Source organism: Poromitra crassiceps (genome assembly GCF_964638095.1).
Source record: "Poromitra crassiceps genome assembly, contig: HAP1_SCAFFOLD_306, whole genome shotgun sequence".
Taxonomy (NCBI): domain Eukaryota; kingdom Metazoa; phylum Chordata; class Actinopteri; order Beryciformes; family Melamphaidae; genus Poromitra; species Poromitra crassiceps.
This window is the reverse complement of record NW_028152095.1, coordinates 58,965-80,789: the sequence shown is the minus strand read 5'-3', so window position 1 is coordinate 80,789 and position 21,825 is coordinate 58,965. Positions and strand designations below refer to the sequence as shown.

At 42.8% G+C, this 21,825-nt stretch overlaps 2 protein-coding genes across 3 annotated transcripts; both read right to left on the bottom strand.

The window, feature by feature from the left end:
* Positions 1 to 8,707: 8,707 nt before the first annotated feature.
* LOC310771023 (uncharacterized protein) lies at positions 8,708 to 11,991 on the bottom strand. Of its 2 annotated transcripts, none has more exons than XM_083663704.1 (7): positions 11,915 to 11,991; positions 11,590 to 11,656; positions 10,615 to 10,712; positions 10,179 to 10,484; positions 9,474 to 9,606; positions 9,245 to 9,275; positions 8,708 to 9,061 (listed from the first exon to the last, which is right to left on the bottom strand). In XM_083663704.1, exons 3-7 carry the CDS (start codon positions 10,694 to 10,696, stop codon positions 9,011 to 9,013), a joined length of 603 nt encoding a protein of 200 aa, XP_083519830.1. In that variant the 5' UTR covers positions 10,697 to 10,712; positions 11,590 to 11,656; positions 11,915 to 11,991; the 3' UTR covers positions 8,708 to 9,010. The 2 variants fall into 2 exon arrangements, with proteins under 2 accessions (XP_083519830.1, XP_083519831.1); XM_083663705.1 differs by having other exon boundaries at positions 8,708 to 9,055.
* Positions 11,992 to 20,040: 8,049 nt separating this feature from the next.
* On the bottom strand, positions 20,041 to 21,327 carry LOC310771020 (gap junction alpha-8 protein-like; the record flags this gene model as incomplete). Its single annotated transcript, XM_083663702.1, has 1 exon — positions 20,041 to 21,327. Exon 1 carries the CDS (start codon positions 21,310 to 21,312, stop codon positions 20,041 to 20,043), a length of 1,272 nt encoding a protein of 423 aa, XP_083519828.1. The 5' UTR covers positions 21,313 to 21,327.
* Between the last annotated feature and the right edge of the window lie 498 nt (positions 21,328 to 21,825).

Here is a 21,825-nt window from a genome sequence, read left to right as displayed (position 1 = left end):
GTTTGCATGTGCGTGTGCCCCCTACTGGTGAGTCTGGACCTGTGTTTCATTTGGCATGAGGTTGTGAGTAGGTGATGACATAATTATTATTTTTGGGTGACCCAGCATTGGACAATGAAATCTTATGTCTTCAAGTTTCAGACTTTATTTGTCCTCCTAACTAGGAAATTTGGGTGCAACAAGGCATAACATTCACACTCACAATAGACCAAATAGAGAGAAAATGTAGAACACACAAACACACACATGTAGACACATCAAATGAACAATGTAAAGTGAAGAACACAGCCAAGGAAATGGGAGCATGGGGTTGAGAGTTATCAAGTTAGCTATCAAGTGTCTCTCCCTCTGAGCAACGAGTATGAGTTGAGGTCTTAAGAATTTGACTCAGCCTCTTATGTCGTGTTCAGTCTTTTGAGTTTCCTGCTAAATGAAAGGGGATATTATGGCCTCAGGATGTGTACATGTAATAACTTACCAGGTCATTGTAAATCCAGTTTTTCTTCTTATCTCTGTCCTGTCTAGGAGCCTGCACCGTCTGTTGGACCTTATTTATCATCACCTTCATCATCCTGATCATGGTTGTTGGTGCTGGTATGTGGTTCTTGCGTAAACACCCATATTTGGAAAGGTATCTATTCATATCTTACATTTCTATTTGAAATATCTAAAGTATATGTCTATATATATATTACATTAATTGGTGGTTCATAAAGCAGAAGAAGAGAGACGAGAGAACCGGTGAACCTGGAAGAGACAGAAATGGAAGAAGATGAAGACAAATAAGAAGGACAAACATGTAAAATATTTTCTTATTTGTTTGGTTGCTTTGTGGGGTTTGTTTCCCCCAACAATTAATATGTGCAGGTCTTCTAAAAGTAAAAATGAATCAATCTTAAACTAACTAAAAATCTTAATACAATACTTAAATACAGTTATTAGAAGCCTTATTTTATCACCATGATGTCCATTCTTAGAATAATACAGAACAGGGTTAGGGCTGACCCCCCTCCCCCAAATAAACACATAAATAAAATAAAATGAATATATATATATAAATAAAAAATCGAAGCTTCAATCGTTGCCATGGCAAATCAGCGTTCAAATGCTGTTTTCCCCTCCCCTCCTCTCTTTCTCTCTCCACGTGCACAGCCGGCTAAGGTGAGGTCTATCTTCATGAGAGAGAGAGGGGGAGGTACGGTGGTGCAGTGGTTAGCACTATCGCCTCACAGCTCGAAGGTCGTGGGTTCGATTCCCGCCTGGGACGAGGTAAGCGCTGAAGGAATGCGTGCCCGTCCGCATGTCCTCGAGTGCCCACCGCCCGGGTGGGGGTCGGCAAAAGGACCTTTCTGTGTGGAGTTTGCATGTTCTCCCCGTGCCTCCCGGGGGTTTCCTTCATACAGGAACCCCCTTCACAAAAACATGCAATATCCTGGTTGCTAGTGTGGTTCCTCCTCTGGCCGTTAAGGGCGCCTGTTCAGGGGGAGGGGAACTGGTTGGAATAGCGTGAACCTCCCACGTGCTATGTCCTACCGGTGAAGCTTCCCCTGTCAGGTGAAAAGAAGTGGCTGACCGACTGCCCATGTCTCGGAGGAAACATGGTATCAGTCTCGGCTCTCCCTGATCGACAGAGGACGAAGTAGCAACCAGGATAAATCAATTAAAAAAATTAGCACTAATGGGGGATAAAATGGGATAAAAAATCGGGAAAAAAAATATTAAAAAAAAAAAAAAAAAAAAAACTTCATGAGAGAGCCTCTCTAGTTTCCTGGCTCGGTGGGCTCCTTCAGTCCAACACTGTGCTTAACAGAGAAAACCTAGTCCACACCACACGCTGTGTGAAAAACAAACGCACCTTGCCTTCAAAAGGCCAGCCCAGCACTCAGCGGACCTGAGAGAGCTCGTGTTATAAACATGTAATGTAGAAACTAACGTGCACATGCTTTCCTAATTTCAACCCAGTGTGAGCAAACTTCCAAGTGTTCAACTGAATTCAACTCGTTTGTTTATTTGTTTAACGTTATGAAGTAGCAGCAGTGACACCCTGACGAGCTGAGAGAGCAGGGAGAAGTCCACTAACATTAAGTTACAACGTGATGAGCCCACCTGAATAAATGAGCATTTCGTGGCAAATATAATATTCACACTCCGTGTCTACCTTGATGGCTGTGTCGGACTGAGAGCAGTTAAATGAAAATTGGGCCCATCAGGTCAGCTGAGGAGCTCCACCAGTGTTGTCACGAGTTTATAAGCCTATAGAAAGATTATGATATTCGAGCCACTACACAGCATCATCACCACAGCTGAGAAGAGAACGCACATTATTACCAGAGTTTGTATTTATTTTTGTGTGTGGGAGGAGTCAGACAAGATGGATGGACAGAGAGAGAGAGAGAGCTTTCCATTAGGTTACTTGCCATAGGCCTATTCAACTAGCAGCCCGTGGAACAAGTCCGGCCCCCAATTTAACACATTGAATGCCAGCCATGTTTTCATTCCTGTAGGTAAGTTGTGCCAGGGGTGTTTTTGACGATTCTGGCTCATTTTAGAACAGCCGAGGATTCTTTTCTGTTAAGAATTCATGAACACCAATCATCTAAAAATAACTAATAGAATGTGTGCTTTCTCTGTCTAAAAGAGTTAGTTTGCAGAGTTAGTAGTTATGTAGATATTAGCCGTTGAGTACAGCATGGTTTCAGCGTCTGGAAATTTATTCAGAGATAAATGGCTTTTTGTGAAACAGTCACTTTAACCATTCATTTTTGGCATCAGTAAGACCGTCAGACATTCTAAACAATAGTTTTGAACAGTAATTTCCTCCATAACAACAGGAAACACCCCTCTCATTCAAACTCCTCCCTCCGTGTGTCTTCTCCTCCTTCCTCCTAACAGCGGGCGTGTCAGAAGCGCGTTGTGCTGCCTGCCTGTCTGTCTGCGTGCCTGCCTGCCTGCTTGCCTGCGTGCGGGGACGAGTCTGAAATGGATTACTGTAAAATCGCCAAGCCATTTCCTTGAATGGCTTGCTCCCGCGGTGTGTGTGTGTGTGTGTGTGTGTGTGTGTGTGTGTGTGTGTGTGTGTGTGTGTGTGTGTGTGTTCGCGCGTTGCTCCGCGGCTCTGGGGGGGAGGGGATCTCTGTCCGTTCTGTGTGTGTGTCTCCGGGCTCCTGACTGTAAAATCGCCAAGCCATTTCCGCGGGAGGCGGCTGCTACGGGTCCCGTGGCTGTGGCTTCTCTCTGTATCTGTCGCCACTTAGTGGTCGGTAAAATAGATTACACACATGCTCTTGCTCCAAATAGTTATCTCGAAGATGTAAAAGGGGTTGATTGATGTCCCACCGTCAAAAAAAAAAAATGTTTATGTGAGACGAGTTAGCTCGTCCTTGGCACTTAAGCGCTGGATTATGTAAGACGAGTTAGGTCGTCTCTGGCACTTAATGTGTTAATCACATGGGCCTGCTTTCTTTATTTTCGTGTGTGTGTGTGTGTGTGTGTGTGTGTGTGTGTGTGTGTGTGTGTGTGTGTGTGTGTGTGTGTGTGTGTGTGTGTGTGTGTGTGTGTGTGTGTGTGTGTGTGTGTGTGTGTGGTGCGGTAAATCCCTCGTTCTATCCATTCAGCAAAGTTAGAATTTAGTTGTTAGTCATCTGTCATCAGTCTTAACAACCGAATAGCCGCGTGTGTGTGTGTGTGTGTGTGTGTGTGTGTGTGTGTCGTAGAAGCTTTGATCATGATCAAATGTATCCCTGAAGCTTTGAAGCTCTATATGGTATTCAGGACAGCCCTACCATAACGATGGTAGTACCACAACGCAGAAACTTTTTATCGTACCACAACGATAAAAACTTTATTTTAGAGCCACAATATTGTTATAAATATCAACAACCGCTTCAAAAGTGGGCTATATGATTAATATTATTTTCAATTTTTTTTTTTTTTTTTTTCAAAATTGCATTTTTCTTTCTTTATTTTTTATTATTTATGGGTTAGGATCGATCAACCCTATTGATGGAAACAGCTTTTCTGAACACAGGTGGATTTCATATCCCTTAAATGTTCCTGTTCTCTTACAGCCTCTGTTCATATGAAAATTGTACAGTTCATTTTTGACGGTGTCTTTATTTTTATTTTTTAGATTAAGCCTAAATTCAGTTCCAGGTAGCATTATAAATGTCTTCACTTTTGGATTTTTTAAACCTGCAGAATCGGATACCCTGGAAATCTTTACAGACACAATCATGAAATGAATTGCTGTATTAATGAAACATTTTTAATTGTCTTCCTCAGAGACCTCCGTGATGACCATGGAGTTGATGGTATGTACATCAGTTGTTGTAGCGCAGACCTTCCTGGCTTGACCCTCATGTCATGCCAAGTCATGCCTCAGTTGTTGGTCACTAGCAGATGATTGCACCCAGGAACAGGAAGAGATGGAAAGCCACCAGAGCAGAGTCTTTGGATCCAACTTATGCTTGCGATTAAGGAAGCCAATTTGGTTGTACATGTATATGTACATGTCACGCTGTCATATGACCAACCCTTAAGCCTGTCCAGTTCAGAACCAATACATTCTCCTGCTGAAATGATTAGTTGATGGACAGGAGATTAATCTATTATAAGTTTGATAATCATTCATAGTTTTATTCATTTCACCAAGTTAAAATACCAAAAATTTGCTTCAGCTTCACAATTGCCGGGGGGGGGGGGGGGGGGGGGGGGTTAGTAAATAAGCCCTTTAAGAATCACTGGTAATATGAATGCCATTTGTCATTTTTGACATTTTATAGGCAAAGTGATTAATGATGATTAGTGATCGTCATCTTATTTATTTTGCCCAGATTTTAATAAGAAGAAGTTTGATTTGTGAGTTTATACATTTTATTCTGTATTTTTGTGGGACCTATTGCCCGCTCAGCTTCTCTGGTGGGGGATCTCCCTTTCAATTGACCCAAGGTTTCTTCATTTTTATTTATTTATTTATCTTTCCCCTCTGTACAATATTTTTTTGGAGGAAGTTTTCCGTATTCACTGATGCTCTAAAGATTGCTGCTGCCAAGTAAGCTAGGCTGCTAATAACTTTAAGTAACAACAACAACACTAGTGCCTCATTTTGCTTATTGTTGCTGAGCTGTAGACAGTAAATAAGCTTCACTTCATTTGAAACTTGACTTAACATGCAGTGCAGCAGGTATTATCTGCACCTGCTCTAGGTTATTTAACTGTTACTTTGCTGTCTCTGCATGTTGGAAGATGCCAATTTTAAAATTGGTCTGTCACTCATATCAGTTTGCCTGGCTTCATACTGCTTTGTTTTTTCCTCCCTTCTTTTTGGACTCTATTACATAAACTACAAGTTGGCACTGAAAGGCAAAGCAGTAAAACATTAATCAGTTTGACATGTGGGTTTTGCAGCGAGATAACCATTAACAGTTATAACTGCCAGCTGTACAACCCTTTTCAGAGGCCCCATGCACTGCAAACTGTGCACTAATATAAGTTAATTGCCTTAACCCAATGAAGAGAGTTGACTAGTAATGTTTTCTAGTTAACTGGTTTGCCTGGTAATTTGCATGGGTCATATAAAACTGAACAGAATTGTGTTGCAACCTGTTCTATTTGCATTGTGTGTGAATATTACGTTGGTCAAAGGTTAAAATGTGTTTTGTTCAGATGAAGTACTTGTGTTCTGCTGAAGTGCATGTGCCTGCTGTTGTTACAAAAGTCTGTAATGTTATTGCTGCCTGTTACAACCCTGCTGAACACGCTTTATATTTACTAGTGTTATCAACATGTGTTTTGAGCGTTTTAGTTAGCAGTACCTTGAATTAAGATGGCCTGAACTAAAAAGAATAAGTGTATGTGACATTTTCAAGAAAATTAAGTTATGTTTTACACACAGTACCAAGACAGTAACGTCAACCAATTCTCTACTTCTCCAAAATGCATTTTAATCTTGTTTATCTGTCACGTCTGGATGACCTTTCTAACAGCACTGCTAATTTACTGTGTTTTTGTAGTCCTTAAGATATCTCGAACTGTGTTTTTGTAGTGTGCATAGAGGTTGCAGGCAGTAATAGCATTTCAATAATAGAGTATGGTGTTTTATGCCCGCTTTACTGTTTACGTTATGCTAGAATCATTATTTAAGTTAGGAGAAAAGGTTTATGAATAGCGTGGTATACTGTATTAGTAGTTTGAAGTTTGACTTGCAACCACTTTTTTGTTGTATCCTTGATTTTGTTAGGTAAAGTTGTGTTCTCAGTGGCCACCCCTGCATCTAGATAAAGCTTTATAAAGAATGCTCTATGTCTTGTCTGAATGACCTTGCTCAGTATCACACACAGCAGAAATGTCTGCATGAGCAACAGATTCCAGGGTGTGTCTTATCACAAGATACTTTACATGACTCCCCAAATATAGCCTACGCAGTCACAGTGAAGCCATGAGATGTCACAGTTCAGAACAGGTTCCAGCATCATGCTCACAGACCGTTATATTCAAGTTGTTGCTGTGACTACATAAGTGGAAAGAAAGCAGCAGCTGGGAAGGTCTCGGTGTTATGGGACTTTACTGGTTAGTGAATAGGAGGGTTATTTATTTAACACAAGACCCAGCCTAGTCCCACTGAAGAAAATGGAGTTACTAACTGACAGACTCAGAACAGGGAAGGGAGGAGGAGGGGCACTGCAGGGCATCACCATGGCAACAAGGACTGCCTGTCAGACTATTTTGGCCACTTTCCAAGGTACTTTCCGGGGCGCTGTGGCAGTAGCCTACTGCAGCAGCACCGCAGCAAAGTGGTCAAACTACTTGAGTAAACAACTGTAAATCTCTCGATTTCTGCTCATGGGGGTAACTTTCACACATGTTCACTTCATTATTTGAAACTTTGGCCACGTTTATGACTACATGTAGTAACATCATTATGTGATACAAAATAAAGAGAAGCATAATGGGGCCTCTTTAAGTAGGACTTGTTAGGAGCAGTCTTTTAAGAAGAACAAACGAGATACACAGCATGCTACATCATGATGGTGCTGTGAAATGTATATATATTTTTTTTTTATAACTTTTTTTATTGGTGATAGACAGAAACACAATTCAGTAGCATGAGAGCATGTACATTGATCTGTAGCAAATCACCCTTTTTTTATACATAAATTAATTTATATCATCAAAGCTCGAAACATAAGAAAAAAGGACAAACAAAACAAAACAGATTAACTAAACATAAGACAATACCAAATGAGAAAAAAAAGGGGGGGGGGTAGAGACTCGTCAGGGGCTTAAAAATGTATTAGAAGTGAGTAATAAGTTATGAGTATACCAGCATATCTAATGGCTCCCGTTGAGAATGTTTATATTGGATCTACACACCTTTGGATAATGAATATACATACATATGAACACACTTATAGGTGAAAAATACACCACCACAACCATTCAGGAGACAAAGTTGCAACTATCCCACGATCACTTAGTTAGATTCTTAGTGTGGAGTATGAAATGTGTCTTCTGCCTCTCTCCCATCCTGCTTGTCCTCTTCAGGGGGCGGTGGGCAGCTTTGCTCACAGCGTCCGGGGACAGACTCCTTAGTAGGACACACCACTGGTCAGGCGATGTCTTCTTGCATGTTTTTCAGTAGGGGTTCATATGGATGTTATATGGAGCCAGCACAGTGAGAACACTCCACACAGAAAGGCCCTTTTCACAACATAGATAACCCACCTGGGCCCTATAGGCACCGAAGGCGTGGGGAGAGTGCCAAAAGTGCCCCAGGTGGGAATCAAACCCAGGACCTTCTTGCTGTGAGGTGGCAATGCAATTCCACTGTGCCACAATGCCACTTATGAATTAGGACTAATTATTATTATTTGCAAGAAATTGCAACAAATTTGAGTTGAGTTGAACTGAAAACATGTAGTGTTGAGTTTCAGGTGGTGCTGTTCCAAACGTCTCTGTTGCTTTGTGGTGTTGTGATGTTCTTTAGCTTTGGTGATCTGTATTCACTTCACTTAATTTAGTTTCACTTTACCCCATTTCACTTCATTTCACTTCACAATTACGAGGGACGCTTCAGTTCACCTATTACATAGGACGAGATGGGAATTGGGAATGAGAATGGGTTGATTGTAAACAAGAACACCCACCATGTGCTTTACACCTGCAGTAGCTCCACCTGGTGGTAAACTCTTCAGTCACATGGTTTTACAAACTAAATGTATAGCAATGGTAAGGTTTTCCTGCCACACTGCCATAAGTTTGGACCTCCACCACTTTTCACTGTTATTGCCGTCAATGAGTTCTATGTCTAACCTTTGTTCCATGGGCCCAGGCATCCAGCAACAAACAGCAGTGTTTTGGGATTCCCCTTCCAACTGTTGAGTTTCACACTACACGTACGTACAGGATGAATTCGCCTCTGAGAACAGTACTACAAACACCTTTCTTGTGGGGTTTTGTTTTGTTTTAGTAGAACACAAGTATAAAGAATTGAACAGACAGCTCATATGTTTTCAACAATTAACTTGTGTTAAACTACGCTGTTAGGTTACTTTTTCCAATAATCTCAGGAAGAAAGAGGCGTACAGAGAAAACATCAACAGAGCATCAAGAAAAGATCATCATAAAATTACATCTTATGTCAATTACCTACCAAATTCACATACAGACCAAGTGTAAAGTAAACCCATTGAGTAATTAAACCACAGGGAAAAAAAAGATAAAACATCATTTAAATGTGTTAATACAGATACATTATACAAAGCTGAATGGGAGAAGAAGCGAACTACAAACACCTTTGTATGTAGGATACAAGATGGACTAATTAATAGAGTAAACAAAACTAATTGAGAGCATTGATATCCCAGATATGATTGGTGTATTGGGTGTTTATTTACAGTGCTATGAATGCTGTGGTGCATCACTTCTAACCATTTCTTTCCAGATATGCTTCATATCAGTGAGCCATTATAATACAGTAGGCTATATTTCGATGGAAACACTCTGCAGGCCTCTAGTTGACTTTTACATGAATGCAGTTTACATAAATATCTTCTCCCTGTACCTTGAAAAAGGATGATAGAACAAGAATGAATGTCTCCGTTTACATCAATCTATTGACAAGTAATTGGGAATCGTTTTACTCCAGTTTGCTATTATGAATTTTAAATTAACTCCAGTCCTTATAATTCTATACATTGTTTACACTTTCTAAAATGTCATTAATTGTAATAATTACAATATTTACCATTGCTGTAGTGGGAGGTGGAATGCCAGTTCTGTAAAAAAAAAAGGAGAGATTGATGTTGGGGCAGGGTTACGTTGACACAATCCTGAAATTTAGACGAGCATTCCATCTATGTTATTCATATTCTTATACTCCTTGTCACCAGTCTTTATTGCTCACAATATTTCAAGAAGCTAAAGTGAGGAAGTAAGTGCTGAGTGAATGACTACCAGAGGCAAACCAGACCTACCCCTGTGCTTTGCGGGCTCTTAGACTGATCCAGCAAACCACAACGATCAACACGATCACAAATAGACCAGCAACAACTCCGATCACAATCACCAGCATCCAACTTGTTTCAGCTGCTCCATCATCATCAGCATCTGTAAGAAGAATGTGTATAAATCAGCCATCTAGCTCACTAAAGCAGTAATGCAGTATAGGAAGCTCAAAATACACCATGTAAATACTGAGTTGTGCTTATGTGCACACATTATGCAGCTGTGGTTTGGGAGGTCACAATGAAGCAGGAAGAGACCACAGCCATCCTGTAGCAGAGTCAGTCACTGTGGGGTCTCAGTGGAGCGTGTGACGCATCTCTAGAAAGTACCTGTACTTGTGCCAGTGCATGTTCAGGCATGGCTGCAGCTCTTATTGTTTCGAGGGGACCGTTTGCAGCAGGTGATTAAGTATTGTCTAGACTGGGTGGGTGCACCAGGTGTGCAGGTGTGCACTGAACATGAACATTGCATTTTGCACTGTGCATAGTAGGATTATTTTGTCATTCATGTGTGTAATAATGAGAGGTTATTGTCACTTATGTTATCTTTAATCATCCCACATTCTCTATTCTCATTTATAGCCAACTTTTTTGTAAGCCAATCTGCAGCTGCTATGACCCAATGTATCATGGGGTTTATTAGTGTCACCTAATGTAAATATTGTATTCGCACACCTGTAATGAGAAGCTCCCATTTCTGCTCCCAGATTCCATCACGGGTGGTGGTCTTGCAGGTATAGTTGCCTGCATGAGACACCTGTGCTGCTCTGATGATCAATGCATAGAGTTGACTGTCTGTGCGAGACATGTTTAATTTGAGGCTGGCCTCTTCAGAAAAGTTGTGAAATCGTCCCTCTGAGCTGTAGCTGAACAGGTGAACCTCATCCTTCATCCATGTCAGCTGTGTGAAACTACTCAGAGATTGGTTTCTGCATGGCAGCGTCACTGTGCTGCCAGCCTGCTGTGAGATGGGGTTTCCATCTGAAACAGAAATGCGATAGAGTTAATGCCCCCGCCCTAAGCCCTGTCAATATTATGTTCAGCTTCATGCTGCCTGCTCTTACATGGTGAGAAAAATAATAGCATACTAAAATCCATACATGTATTTCACCTGTGTGTGAGAAAGTCCAGCTTATGCACCATATCAGAGACAATGTCCTGGTCATGACCCAATTTCTAGAAAAGTCCGCCATTCCACCTTCAGCATTACTGAAACAAAGACAGTTGAGTTTTGGTTTGAACATTATGTTTATGCGAGTTGATATTGTCTGTTAAATTCTTACAACAGCCTACATTTTTTTATGCTGTTGTTGGGATGTGTGATTGGGCATTTGTAGGGAAAGAGATTAGTGCCATTTGAACTGCTTAAACTTAAATTTGTGGTGTTCATATTGAACCATCTGAACATTTCAGCATTTAACATGGATTTGTTGAATAAATGAATATGAAAAATGTAATTCATAAGGCACAGTTTCCCTCAGTCAGTTTCAAATAATAATGCTGAAAACAGCTATACTGTAGCTGTTAAACAATACAGCTGTCTGTAATGTAGCAAACTGATCATGTGCCTCCTATGCATACTAGTAGCAGGTAGGAGACCATTTTCAACTCTTTCACCAAATGGAGAGAAGGCTTGATCATTCGCTGTTGGGATGAATACATCAGTGTCACGGCTTGTGGTTGGCTAAGAGTGTTATAGGAGCAGCAGCTGTAACCTGACGTTTACCAGGCTACAGCAGCTGCCTTCCAGTCAGCATTTAGGAAAGAAAAGTCCTTTGTGCCCACCATTTTGTATCAAGGAAGGTGAATCTGAATGAAGAAAACTGAATTTGAATGAGTAAAACTGAATTTGAAATTACGCCTAAAAAAAAAGCCTCATTACATTCAGTTTCAAATTGTAGCCTACGTTACATGTACAATTTTGGAATTTATTTATTCAACAAATCCATTATTTCACAATTCAACAGTTCCCTATGAGTATGAAGAAAAACTGATGTATTCAATTAAAATGCAATCTCTGCAGACACTAATCTTTTTCCATACCATGTGACCCAGTTACAGTATTATTGTAATAATAGCCACTTACTGCACTGTCTATTTGCTTTAGATAGGCAAGTTCCCGAGCACGCAGCCAATGATGCAGTCCAACATTACTGGGGCAAAAACGACAAGTAAAATCTTAACAATAAGACCTAGGGGCCTACTGTACTACTAGTAGGCTACTGTACTACTGTGTTAGATTAAAAAGAAAAGTCAACATTCTAGCCCAACTTGACCGAGGGTAGCATAGAGAACATTAAAAAATAATAATAATAATAATAATAATAATAATGATGATAATAATAATAACAACAACAATAATAATAATAATAATAATAATAATAATAAAACGATGAAGCAGAAAAACTCACCACTACACTGTATTAGTGCATCCATATGAATAATACTGTTGAAACACATGAGAAAGAACCTACCTAAGCCATCCGCCTTAAACCAGAAAAAGGAAATGGTTTCTCGATACAGGAAATTGATTTTGAGCTGAGCTTGGGCAGGGTGCACTTGGATGAGGATGTGATCTTTACCTTGTTTGTCACTGACAGTCTGTAGCAAAAACTGAGCACACTGTCATGGGAAGTGTAGACCCCACACTGCCATAACTTGCATATTCATTGTATTCCAAGTTTTGTACTGACTCCATGCTATGGTTCTATCCATGGCCATCTGACCTGGAAGAGTTATTGAAGGTCAACACGTGTTGAAAAGTGGTGGAGACATAAGGGCTCATATGAAGGGGGGGACATTTTAACTGTCTTCAACATATTGATGTCAAACATGGTGGGAGTTTGAGTTGAGGTCACCTAGAATGAGTCAACACTGTGCTCTAACGTCACCCGTGAGGTGACTGTGACGTACTTTTTCCATAGATTACCTCCTGCACCGTTTGTTAGTGTGCCGCAGTGTGACATGAAACTCATACGTCTGCCCCCCGCCTGTGCAGCGGAAGCAGAAGACAATGGACAGGCATTATGCGACAGTGACACCCCCTTCATATGCGATTTTTGGCAATGTAGGTTACAGCTACTGAGGGGATCAGTGTTGAGTAGACAATTACGACGAGGGAAACAACAGAGCATCAAAAGGGCCGGCTAGCCTACTACAGTCGACAATACAAAGATACTCCATCCACCATATGTCACTCAAACAATGCCAATATCACATGTGCTGTAGAAAGCACCAGTGCATGTCTCAGAGTCAGTCAGCCCAGCGATAACAATATCACATGTGCTGTAGAAAGCACCAGTGCATGTCAGTCAGCCCAGCGATAACAATATCCAATATCACTGCATTAAAATTTGAAGAAAAAAAGAAGAAACAACTGAAGGAATAATGTTACTTTTGTTGGACAATGTTTCTTCTCTATTTGCATTGTATGTTTTCTCAATGTGCACATAAACCTTAACCTTTAAACCTAGTTAACATTTCTTGGTGCAAGCTATTTTTCCCTAACATTTTCAACCGTGCTGGGGACAAAATCGTCCTTTTGAAAAAGTGGTGGGGACATGTCCCCAGCATCCCCAGTGTAAATTACACCTATGCTGCAACTGAATGAGTAGCCTATAAGTGTGAAGTTACTGAAAAAGAACATACATCGGCAGTATAGGCTATATAGCCGAAACCTAACCCTTTCCTGTGTGAAACTATTTTAAGCTACTATTCTAACAGTGTGGCACGCAACAACTTGTGAGCAGAATGGTGTTCATACTGTTTGCATTTAATTTCTATTGAAGAGATTCCTGGCTTGAGACATATTTACTGTCAATGCTTGAGACCCAGCCTGGAGGCTCTGGTGGCCTTTGTGCAGTTGCAGCATAGGTCTCTCCCATCAGCTGTCGGAATGTTGGCCTTGTGCTAAAACTAGCAGCAGCATGACTCTATCTAAGTATGTTCCAATACAGTGAGGCTGTTGTTCCTCCTTCTTGCTCCACCGACAGGACGATAAATAACAGCTGATCAGATATGTTTAACTCTTTTTAAATCTGAACGATTCCATGTTCCCCTGAATTACAGAGTGTACACTAATATCAAATTACTCCACCCACTCTAATATACAATGGCTTGGAGCTTTTTTTCCCACTGTGATCTGACCATTCTCTGGTCTGACTCCCACCCAATCAGGCCAAATGTCAGAGAAACATTCCTCAAAACAATGAAAGAGAGGCTGGGGCTGGAGCGGCTGCAGGAGCCAAGATTCAAAATGTATTTAACAACGCTGCCCCTTAGTGGTGGAAGGTACATAGTACCGGTATATATTTTAATTTGTTGTAACATACGATGGGGTCCAATGCAAACTTTTTGGATACAGTTGAATCAACTTTTTTGGATTGTGAGAGTCCTGGAAGAGGTTTCATGTTATGGTATTCATATCATTGTGAACCCTCTTGTTTAAATTTGATTGGATTCTCAATCCTGGTGGACCGGGTAAAATATAAATCCTCAATGTCTGGATTCAAAATACTACCGAAAACATAAATGTGCATGTGGACATTAAATGAGTGTTGTTTCAGTGGGGTGTTTTTATGCACAACAATTAATTTGACACCAGAGGGCACTGGATAATCATCACTAAACCTTTATGGCAATCCTAGTCTACAACCTGGACAATGATTTTGAAGAAATAACTCCCTAACCTTAGTAAGGGACAGACTCTAGTTCCCTCTGTAGGTAGACCACTGCTCTAAAGTCCCTGTTTAAAGATGTTATAGAGATTAAACTGTTGTCTAGTTGTCATTCTGCTGCAAAGCCAATTTCACCTCTCAGTAATAACAACGTCTGATAAGGACTTAATAAGCAAAAATGGGCCCTTACAGGGTTTTTTTTTTTACAAAATTGTATTGATTGCTGCATTGATATACTATACCTATATACTGTATAGGAACAAGTATATCTGACGCATAAACTAGTTCTGATACCCATTGGAGTATGCAATCAGTGTGTGTGTGTGTGTGTGTGTGTGTGTGTGTGTGTGTGTGTGTGTGTGTGTGTGTGTGTGTGTGTGTGTGTGTGTGTGACACCTGCTGGCTGGTGTAAGTAGTGCCCGTTGGACCATGCAATCACTGTGGGTGTTTGTGTGTGTGTGTGTGATGACATCACATCTGAGTATTCCACCAGACTCGATTTAATTGATGCATCCCCCCTGCCACTCATCATGAAGCTAGAAGCAATCAGACAAATAGCACTGGCCAAGGTTCAACACTTGTTTTCCAATGTACATATTCCATGTAAATCTCTACGTGAAATGAATGATAGAACTGTGCGTTTGGTAAGGCAGTGGACTGGACTAAATACTCATAGTACACGTGACATCATATTTCACAGTAAACAGGAGGGTGGGCTGGGGGTTCCGAATTTTGAATGGACTTATTTTGCTACGAGGCTCGGCCATCTTTTAAATATGCTGAACAGTGATGACCAATATGTCAGAGAGCTCACCAGAGCTTCTCTGTTCATAGACCTAAAAAGACGCAAGGTCCCCCTGGCACGTGGGTCGGATCCTAACTTCCTGGGATTTAAGACGAAACCCAGCGGGAAGCTGGACAGTGGCGTGTGGTCTGACTGGCCTGACCTGAATGACTTATGTGGCTGGTGTGAAGTTGCCCTGGAGTGGGTGGGGCCTAACTCAGAAGCAGTGAATGTCTTTGAAGAGGTTATATCTGACCCCAGTATCTCTGTGAGAGCAACCGTATATCTGCGGAGTAGATCATCAACTCCCTCTAACGAATGCCCGAGGTCACCTCATGAGGGCGCTACAACAAAGACAACGTCAACACCGGACTGAGTTAAAACTCCAAGGGAAACTTGCATGTCTCCCTGCAGCAGATCACTCACAGTTTCTCATGCAGTGTTTAAAAGTGTCGCTCTGGATGAGAGCATTATCATCTTCACTCTAAAAGCAAGACTGCAAGTTTTACCAACTAAGCTCAATCTTTCCATCTGGCTTCCTGACAGTCATGCTCCTCACTGTATACATCATGGTCATGAACAGATAACTGAAACCATGGCTCACATCCTAAATGGTTGCCATGCATACAAAGGGCTTTACATATGTAGGCATGACAGATTAGTGGATCTGATATCAAAAGATATCTCTTCTATTTTCGGGTCTTCAATATCGCTTTTTAAACATTTTATTGTGAAGCCGAGCATGTTCACTCTGTGTAGTGACGATTCAGATGTGTTCTTGAGTATTCCAGCTAACACTCCTGATGTTGTTGTTGTCAATGAAAATCGTAGAGAGGTGTTTGTTCTAGAGGTTGGCTGTACCTTTGACCACAGCCTAGAGGAGGCATTTCTAACCAAGATGATGAAATACCAACAGCTAGAACAGACCATTTCACAGCTGGGCTACAGGTGTAAACTTCTAGTTTTCATATTTGGTAGCCTAGGTCATGTCCATAAGCTGGTTGTGAGAGGCCTTCAGATGGCTGGTCTCCCAAAGAGAAGGGCCAAGCAGTTAGCGAGATATTGTTCAATATCTACTATTTTCGGCAGCCGCTCAATATGGAGGAGGCGCTGCTTTTTGTACCCATGAAGTGGATACTGACCGCTATCTTGTATTACAGTATAACTGTATATATCAACCTGCAATGTTATCATCCTGTGTGTTTCTTATGTGTATGCATTATTGTGGTTGCCATCTGGGCACTCATGTAACTGACTGACTCCCAGCATTTGACTGCACTATTACTGTTTATGTCCTTTGCATACTTGTATTTATGTGGACATAAATAAATATTTCAAATGCGTGTGTGTGTGTGTGTGTGTGTGTGTGTGTGTGTGTGTGTGTGTGTGTGTGTGTGTGTGTGTGTGTGTCACCTGCTGGCCGATGTGGATACTGCTGTCTGTGCATGTGTGGGTGTCACCTGCTGGCTGCTGTGGGTAATGCTATCACTAATTGGTTTGTGTGTGTGTGTGTGTGTGTGTGTGTGTGTGTGTGTGCGTGCGTGCGTGCGTGTGTGTGTGTGTCACCTGCTGGCTATTGTGGGTAGTGCTATGACTAATTGGCCGTTTTTGGCCATTTAATCGACCATAATGACCTCGTTGAAAAATCCGGCCCTGTCACCGTCTGCTCGGGACCTCTTCCGGTACCCGTGCCAAATATGAACACTGTCAGGCCGACGGTGTCCGAGGAAAAGGCAACAGAGATACATACATACGTAGGTTTGCCCTTTCATGTGTTAGATGTGGAAACCCTGTATGTATGTACGTATCTCTGTTTTATTTTCCTCGGACACCGTCAGCCTGACAGCGTTCATATTTGGCATGGGTGCCGGTAGAGGTCCTGAGTGGCCGGTGACAGGGCCGGGTTTTTCAATTAGGTCATTAGGCAGCATGCCAACTCTGTGAGCGAGGCCTGACAAATGGCCAATTAGTGATTGTGTGCTCCAACGGGTATCAGAACCAGCACTGTACAACTAATAGACTACAACTCTGCACAAGTGTATGCATGTGTGCATATGTGCGTGTGCATAATGCGTGGTGTGTATGCGTGTGCGCACATGCTTGTTTGTGTGTGTGCTCGCGTGCGTGTGCTTTGCAGAGAGACAGAGACACAACGCGTCTTGACCACGTGTGACCTTTTATTGCGTTGGTTCACATTCCAAAAGAAGATACTGCCACACATCTATGAGCAAAGAAGACTACAAGTTAGTAAAAATGAGTTTTTGTTCTTTCCAAAGATTAATCAAATCTTCTTACAAACATATAGGTAATGCAACAGTCTTAAAATACAAAATTCATACAGTACCAGTCACATTGATTTCCCATAGGACAATGCTTTGATTGAAATGACGCCACATGTTTTAATGTGTTCAGCAATTGAGTGATTCGTCGAAGGCTCTCTTTAATTCAGGTGTCACAGCATTGCATTGTGGGAGGCAAAGGGATGGCTGGGGGTCACAAAGGGGTCAAAGCTGCCTTCCCTGTCAGAGTTTCTCTCCAGCCGTTTGATCATACCCCCAAAACCAACACTGTGTATGTGTGTGTGTGTGTGTGTGTGTGTGTGTGTGTGTGTGTGTGTGTGTGTGTGTGTGTGTGTGTGCGTGTGTGTGTGTGTGTGCATGTATGACTGCATTATCTGAGTGTGTGTTCATGTCCACACACATGTAACTTTATGGATCAAATTCTTAATATGGAGAAATGATGTTCATTCTTTCATCAATCCGTATTTGACTAATGACGTCCCATTGCATTGCACAGCATCTGAAATGCACTGTTCAGAGACGTGTGTGTGTGTGTGTGTGTGTGTGTGTGTGTGTGTGTGTGTGTGTGTGTGTGTGTGTGTGTGTGTGTGCGTGCACGCGTGTGTGGGTGCACGCGTGCGCGTGTGGGGTGTGTGTGTGTGTGTGTGTGGGGGGGGGGGTTGATGTGGGGGGTGGCGGTGGGGGGTGGTATGCATACAGAAATGGAACTCAAATTTCAGATTAAAAAAAAAGAGCAAATAAAACATGAAGTTCACATAGTTCCCAGAGCAATATAAGCACATTACTTGTAACAATATAAGCACATTACTTGTAACAATCTTACAACATTTGAGAATTTACATTTACAGATAAGGCACAGGAAATCATACAATGGCAGCTATTTAAATAAACGAAGCTAGAGAGTGTGAGAGATGAATTGTGATCAACCTAAGGCAGCATTGAAAGGCTTACTCACTTTGTTTGTGTACATTAAGACATGATGGAGTTCTCTCTATTTGATTCCTGGTGAAACAGGCTGGAGGGGAGCTCCAATACAACTTTTGAATCAGCTGTATTTCAATTAATTCTGTAACGGATAAATAAGGTGTTTCTATTTGCAATAAAGTACTTGCAAAGGATTAGAAAATAATTCCATTTTCTTGACTCAAATAGTTGCATAATACTTCAGCGTGGGCATCGTCTGTTTTATGGAATAGTTCAAATTTGTCGTTAAATGGATTGAATAGTTTGTAATCACAATTATCATAGCTAGTGTGATTTCTCTAGACATAGTAAAATAACTCAAAACAACTGTTCTGCGCATTATGTACATTATTAGACATAAGATAGGGCATTATGTACAACGGGGTGTTGCCCTTAGTTGTTTGTTTCTCTCTGAATTTGTAAACACGTCCCACGTATTTCGTATTCTTGCGGGGTTAGGACCACTATGGTCGAATAAAATCAAGTAGAACCTTTTCTTTTCACAGCTATGTCAAGGATGCTTGTTTTCATTGATGAGAGCGGTTTCTTTTATTGTCTCGGCTTCAACAATACTTTGTGCTGATGGTGCACGATCTTTATCGGCCGGACGCCTGTTTGTACAGCACGAAAAGAGAGGATTTGGCCTGAGGTCGCTACTATGCTTCATTCTCTGATAGGGCAAAATGAACCCTGCCCTCTTCAAAGGACAACTGATATCACAGTAGACAGTTCTGCTTGTAGGCTACAAAACCCAAGCAATCTATAAAATAAAGAGGTTGCAGAATCACATTGAAAAAGACATTCAACATGTGGTCTTTTTTTTGTTTTTCCTTCACTACTCAGCTGTTGGCTGTACTACCCTGTATATAAACATGAAAAGGAGAGAAATGATCTCAAATGGATGCACGTCTCCCTTCACTTGAAAGAATCCTGTGTAAATAGATGCATACATGAGGTGATATGAGGGTTAAGGCCTTGCACAGAGCTTGATCCTCTGCACGTGCAAAAGATACGCTCTTCTCCACCTGAAAACAGACTTTCCTTCATGTCAAAGAGCTATATACCTGTACATGTACCGCACTTGATGCTGTGATTTGTCTGTGCGAGAGCCCTCTCGCCCGCGGCCATTGCAGGCCACATGCTGCTGTGTTTGCAGTGTGTCGCTGTCTGAATGGGAATGAAAGTCAGTGCCTATAACTACAGCGAGATTACCCACTCGCAGACACACAAGTATATTCAAACTCTCCTCCCCCTACCTACTAAAACCCCATGTAAAAATTTGTAATCCTCCATTGTATATGGTTAAAACTCTTTCAATAGAAAAAGATGTTTCTAAAAATGGCACATGGATTTTCATCAAGTAAAAACATTTCCCCCCTGCATACTGTATGTGTCCTTTCCACATTTTCTTTTAATATAAGAACACGCTTAATAAAAAAATCTATTCCTCCCCTCTTTAACCGCTACTTTTTATGATATTTACTTTTCTCACAAACACGCATAGATCTTTGGTTGCTTTGTAGAATTGTCGCCCATGTCTAAATGGCATATTTTATTTCCATCTATCCCTGTTGGTTTTGTGTGTGTTTCTTTCTCCACGGTTTCTGCCCTGCCTATTCAAGAGAGTGTATTGTCTTGAGCTAGGTGTGTGTGTGTGTGTGTGTGTGTGTGTGTGTGTGTGTGTGTGTGTGTGTGTGTGTGTGTGTGTGTGCGTGCGCGCGCTCTCTTCTGTTTGACATTTGGTGTGTGTGTGTAGGTGTACATTGTGCTCCTGTGAGTGAAAATGATTGTAACCATAACACTCCCTCACAGGTTCATACAGTGAGATCGTCTGACCTGGCCCTGCTGCTGGCTTTGCTCAGTCGGCTCAGCGGTCTGGTGTCTTCTATCGTATCCGCCGCCTCTGCCTCCGCCTCTGCCGCCCCCTCCCCGTTCACTGACCCCTCTACCTCCACATCCTCATCCACAACCTCCTCCACCCTCTCTGCTTCCTCCTCCACAGGCTGCACCACCTCTTCCACCACCTCCTCCTCCACCGGCTGCTCCTCGTGCTCCTCGCCCGCCTCGTGTAGCGTCACCCTCCCCGTCTCCGTGGTCTGGGCGTAGGTGGGCAGAGTCTCGTCGTACACCTTAGAGATGTCCTCCATGGTCAGCACCTCCGGGGCTAGTCTGCCAGCCTCCATGCCCACCTCAGCCAGTGGGTAGAGGTGAGTCACGGGGGGAGCTTTGTCCTCCTCCAGCAGCCTGTAGCCTTTGGCCCTGGGGAGCGAGGGCAAGGCCAGGGGGGGCAGGCTCTTCCCTGTGAGCGGCAGCGGGGCCGAGCCCTCGCCCTGGGCCGGGGCCGGCGCCGGCTTGCGGAAGACGAAGCGAATCTTCTTCAGGCCCAGGTGGCTGATCTCCACAAAGTTGAGGAAGAGCGAGACGCAGGCCACGGCCAGCATGAAGATGATGAAGACGGTCTTCTCCGTGGGGCGCGACACAAAGCAGTCCACCGTGTTGGGGCAGGGCCAGCGGCTGCACTTGTACAGCGGCAGGATGCGGAAGCCATACAGGAAGTACTGGCCCACCACGAAGCCAACCTCGAACAGCGTCTTGAAGATGATGTGGCAGATGTAGGTCCTCAGCAGGGTGCCCTCCAGCCGGAACTTCTTGCTGCCCTTGGTGCTGGTCTCCTTGGTGGTGCGCACGCTGCCCTGGTCGGGCGCCAGGGGCAGACGCTCCTCGCTCAGCTCCTGCTGGCGGCTGAGCTCCGCCTCCTCGCGCTCCTTGCGTTTCTCCTCCATGTGGACGTGGTGCACGGCGTGGCCCACGTACACCAGCGACGGCGTGGAAACAAAGATGATCTGCAGCACCCACAGGCGGATGTGGGAGATGGGGAAGGCTTCATCGTAGCACACGTTCTCACAGCCGGGCTGCTGCGTGTTGCACACGTAGTCGGACTGCTCGTCGCCCCACACGAACTCCGCCGCCGTGCCCAGGATGAGGATGCGGAAGATGAAGAGCACTGTGAGCCACACCCGGCCGATCACCGTAGAGTGCTCGTTCACTTCCTCTAAAATGTTACCCAGAAAGCTCCAGTCACCCATGATCGGTCCGTAGCACTGCGGAATGAAGGGTGGGGTAGGGAGGGACAGAGAGGGAGGAGAGGGATAGGGAGGGCGGGGTAGATGGGACAGATAGGGGGAGGGGAACAGAGAGTGTCGGAAAATAAGAAACGTGGAATGGAAAAGCTGAAACTCGTCTAAATTCGATCCTAAGTCACAATTTCATGCAAACGCATGTGTTTCTCTTAGGAAACCTTGTGGAAGTTGAAACTTCCCAAAATGGCAAGTTGAAGGCCAGTCGTTTAAGTCCATGTCTGTCTGCATTACAAGTGGATGATCGCACATAATCAACAGAATCTGCCAAATATTTGCAAAATTCCTTTTAGCGACTCAGCGAGGCCCCGATGTTTCTCTCTTGTACGCAACTTCTTAGTGTATACACCATAAAACCATGTCGAACATGAACAAACATACACATATATCCAAAAGAAATCTCTTACTCGAGCCCTTTAAAGCATTTGCTCTATAGGTTACCAAACACTACACCATGCCTCC

Excerpts from the sequence above, each read along its gene's own strand:
- LOC310771023 (XM_083663704.1), bottom strand. The coding sequence starts at position 10,696 with ATGGCGGACTTTTCTAGAAATTGGGTCATGACCAGGACATTGTCTCTG. Across the intron at positions 10,485-10,614 it reads CTGGACTTTCTCACACACAG|ATGGAAACCCCATCTCACAG; the intron begins GTGAAATACATG and ends TTTCTGTTTCAG. Across the intron at positions 9,276-9,473 it reads AGAGCCCGCAAAGCACAGGG|AACTGGCATTCCACCTCCCA; the intron begins GTAGGTCTGGTT and ends TTTTTTTTACAG.